The 4748-nt window shown below is 36.2% G+C and overlaps 1 protein-coding gene across 1 annotated transcript; it reads right to left on the reverse strand.

Moving 5' to 3' along the window:
• Positions 1-3640: 3640 nt before the first annotated feature.
• LOC111385696 (protein FAR1-RELATED SEQUENCE 5-like) lies at positions 3641-4407 on the reverse strand. Its single transcript, XM_023010117.1, has 2 exons — positions 4242-4407; positions 3641-4176 (listed from the first exon to the last, which is right to left on the reverse strand). Exons 1-2 carry the CDS (start codon positions 4405-4407, stop codon positions 3641-3643), a joined length of 702 nt encoding a protein of 233 aa, XP_022865885.1.
• Positions 4408-4748: the final 341 nt, after the last annotated feature.

A 4748-nucleotide genomic window follows, 5' to 3' on the forward strand; every position in this document is an offset into this window, starting at 1 on the left:
ACCCAAAAATTTCAAAAAGGCCGATTTTTATGAATTTTGGATACAAGCAATGCAAGAAGAACTAAACCAATTTGAAAGAAAATTATGTTTTGGATTTAGTTGCCTGAACAAATGATCAAACCGTAATTGATACAAAATGGGTTTTAGAATTAAATAGATGAAAATGGGATTATTGTACGTAACAATACTAGATTAGGGGTTCAAAGTTACAATCAAGAAGAAAGCATAGATTACGAGGAAACTTTTGCATCGGTTGCTAGGTTAGAATTATTCCCATGCTTTTTGCAATGTTTGTCATAAAAATTTCACTCTCTATCAAATGGATGTTAAAAGTGCACTTCTAAATGGTTTTATTTAAGATGAATTTTTTTTCGAACAACTCCACAGTCATAAAGATCGCAAATATTCGAATCATGTTTTTAAAATTAGAAATGCTCTTTAGGGTTTGAAACAAGCACTTAGAGTTTGGTATAAACGTTTGAGCAAATTTCTACTCTCAAATGGCTTCAAGATTGGAAAAGCTATCACTAGACTTTTTGTTAAAACTCATAAAAAAAATTTGCTTATCGTTCAAATTGCTGATGTGGCTTTTTTTTCATAAACCATTAATGCTATGGGTACATAAACCAATCGATAAAGGTGTCCAAAATGCTGATGTGGCGTTTTTTTCACCCAATTTCTCACCATAAGTGGGCACAAGACCAAACAATAAAAAATGCTGAAAAAATGTGCAAAACCCAACAAATTCAAATTGAAATTAGCCCTACTGTATAGACATTTCCTTCTCATTTTCATTCACTCGTTCCGGGCAAATACGCTTCTTCATCGAAGGAGACCCCATTCCCGGTGACTCCAGTATCTTCAACGCAGTCCAAAATTAAACTCGCTCCCGACGACGGTATTAGTTATCAATCCCCAGAATGAGTGGGTTTCTATTTTTGTTTGGTAGATAACCTTTTATTTCCGTTTTTGGGTTTTAGTTTTCCCTAATTGGTCACAGATCAACTCCTATATCTTCAACAACGGTATGATTCAGCTTACTCTTCTTCTAAAATGGATTTCTGTTTTCACGAGATCTAACAGCAATTTATTATTATTATTTTTTTTCCTTTTTTTTTTTGGTTTTAGTTGTACGATGTCTTTATGGGTTTTAGCTGCACGATTTTCCTTTCCCCTGCCATTTAGACGGGAAGTCACCAAGGCACAAACACTGTTGACTGCTGTCGTATTTATTTGGTTATATGTGATCTTGTTAGAGTGGCGATTTACTGTACAGAAATTGTTTTTTGTGGTTCAGTTTTTAGCTACATCTTACCACGACCTTGTCGTCCCTATTCAGCTATACAGCCATCTTTCGATTATGCTACTTCATGTGACCTTAGATCTTCATATGAACTTAGATTATGCTATTTCCGCAGCTGTAATATTGAATGGTTGGAAAGAATAGGGGTATCTACCGTAGTTGTTGAGATCCTGGGCATCAACTGTATGACTGTCCAAAAAAACAATGTCCTAACTGTTCACAAGGAATTGTAAAAGTGATGGAGGTTGAGAAGAAGACGAACAACATAAGCTGAATATTCTTGTGTTGTACAAAAGATTGTGGATATTTCAACTGGAATGACGGGAAGTCCTCGAAGAAGAAACCCTTGCCATTTGAAGGAGAGTCTAATAATTATTGTGATGGAATGCAATCAAGCCCCGTTGGGACGTCTCCAAACAAAGCTAAAGTAATAATTGATGACTTGTTGAAAAGTGTTGCTGAATTAAAGATAGAGGAAGAGGATGTTGAGATATCATTCAACATAACTATCCGGAAGGAAAAGGGAAAATTAGAAGATATTGCCAAGGAAAAGCGTAGGGAGGAGAGCGAATTTTTATGTTTATGTTTATGTTTATGTTTACATGTCTTATGTAGTTGTAGCTACCGGTTGAACTTATGTAATCGGATATTTCAACGACATTATGTTTATGTTAATGCTGAGCCACATTTTAATTCCACAGTTCTATGTTTATGTTCACTTCATGCTTGAAATGCTTAAATTTTGGGCGTATTATTTGACCATTGATTCTAATAGGACTTTTGCTTCAATGCAAATGGGCATGCAAAAACACTGAGATCTCTCCATAGGATCAATGTTCCTTCCTTTCTTTTTAAATTTTTTTCACCGTAAGTAAATACTCAGTTGAGAACAATTCTATCTTTTTTGAACCAAGTGACTGCCAGGGTATAATTTAGAGAGAAAAACAGGATTAGAGACTTTACATGCTTAACTAAGATTATTGTTGATTACATTTTCATGCCTTTCCTGTAATGTCCTTATTTTGACTTTGTCTCGATATCAATTATTTTGACGTAGCCCACAGTATCTATACATGCAATCCATTCATAACCGTAATAGACATGAAAGGACAAAGTCGTAATAGACAATTCGAGCCACATAACATTTAGATTCTGCCCGAGTTTACAAAATATTACAACCTGAATATTACAAAATAATAGACAATTTCAGCCACCTTAATAATGTTATTACAAAATTTACACCCAAAAACTAGAACCAAATTCGTACAAAAGTGCTCCACTCATTCATATCACATGAATGAACAAGCATGAATGGAAATGATAGTTCTCCAAACCTCATTCACGATTCCATCACCTCCAACACAGATAATACCTGAAACCACATAAGATCATGGAATTGGGTAGTTAAACACATTAGGAAAGCTGGGTCAAACAGTTCCCAAACTTTAATGTGCATAACATACTGATAAAAGCATAAAAACAAAGAAACTCAGTTTCCCTATGAACATGATTTGCATTTCTCACACAAATAACATAAACAAAATAGACATTGGCTTCATCCCTTCAGTATGTGTAAATTTTATGTTACTTTTCTATATCTTACTGATTGGAATCGAAGAGAAAGTCTCTTTTTCATGACTTCCACCTATCAATCTCGTCCCAGAAAATTGACAGACCTTTTTTAGCACGGTTCATGTAATCAAAGTACTGAGTCATGTAGGACATCTTTGGATAGCTATCTAAAGAGTTCTGAGTCATTCTGCCTCATGTTACATATCAAAAGAAACGGGCTGTAAATCTTCCACATCAAAAGAAACAGGTTGAACGTCTTTAGTGTAGAAGAAGACATTCAAAATAATAGATTCTCCCTACAAACATTCAATAACAACAACGCTCTCTTGCATTACAACAAGTTGGCGTGTTTGAGAAGATGAAATGCAGTGATCTTTGGCCTTGTCATCATTTTTTGTGTGCACGACATTTTCTTCCAATCTACTACACTTAAGCGAAAGTGTTGAACTTGTACCTATACATGATGTAAACAATAAGTTGGTTAAAAGGCAATTGAGATAAGAGTAATGCAGAGATAGTAAGACCTTCTTTCAACCCTTTGATTTTTTTGAATTCACCTCCATTGGACTCTTATGAGCAACTTTCCGGGGGCACCTTTTCTTTTCGTAAGCTTCGAGTCCAAAATGTGGATGCTTTCATCATTTTGAGCTTCAGGTACGTGCACAACCAAGTGACCAAAATTCTATTTAGATAATTGGTCTGTTTGGGATTCAATCCACCCCAATAGATGATTGGATTGTTCTTCGTTCGGTGCTATCAAGTCTGTCATAAAAGCGAGACACAACCTCTCGTCCTTAATTGGTCAGCTGTACAAACCAAACTATCGTATGTCACTGGGACCCGCATATATGGTTGACTAACATCTCGCCTCCATCTTCGCAGGACATATTTCTCAGGAAGCCGTATGTCATTCCAAATTAAAACTGATATTGAGTGTTTGCAAATGATACCTTGAAACTCAAACAAATGACAATTGCACTCAACCTCAGAACTGTCTCTAAGGAATTTCACTATAAATATTCTTTTCTTCATTCCTCCACTAAGAATGATATTCTCACGTATTTCATACTTAGTTCCCTCGGGATAGTCTGTCGCAGATAAGACATCACAGTAGACCTTTCCCGTGAACTCTTGTTGGAACTCTCTAAATTTCGTGATAATGTACAGATCTTGAAATTGTTTCTCCATATCGTACTTAGTGACACATGGAATCATTTGCAAAAATGATCTGAAATCAGCCTGAAATTCTTTCTCCACTTTACTTCTCAACGCTATTGCTCTACAAAAAGCTTCAAAGAAGTCTTCGAATGCACATAGCCGTCGAATAATGCATTCATGCTCTCACTCCTTTGTGTGGTTGACATACCTGCCCAAAATTTAGTGTTTAGGAAGCATGGTACCCAACGACTTCTCTCTTCATAGAGTCCACTCAACCAATCATGATCTCGCAATTCAAACTGATCAAGCATATTCAACCAGCCTTCCTCAAATTCTTCACAGCTTAATGGGTCGTAGACTAACACGTCTAGCATGCATTATTGGACCTTTGGCTTTGTGATAGCCAAACTTCTACAGGAACTTCTTTAGTATGTGCCACAAGGACCATCTATGCTTCGCCTTAGGAAAAACAATTTAAATAGCATTTTGCATAGCTCGATCTTGATCTGTAATAATTCCATTAGGAGCTTGACCATTCATGCATTCTAGCCATGTTCGAAACAACCAAACAAATGTGTTAGTGTCCTCATTTGAAACCAAACCACAGCTAAGAAGAGTTGATTGCCCATGGTGTGTGACGCCCCGAACTTACGCTTCGAGGGTCACGTACTAAACATAATAGCTTCTGCCTTTGGTATATGTAAATACTCTTAAA

The sequence above is a fragment of the Olea europaea genome, unplaced genomic scaffold (assembly GCF_002742605.1).
Source record: "Olea europaea var. sylvestris unplaced genomic scaffold, O_europaea_v1 scaffold3256, whole genome shotgun sequence".
NCBI classification, from domain to species: Eukaryota; Viridiplantae; Streptophyta; class Magnoliopsida; order Lamiales; family Oleaceae; genus Olea; species Olea europaea.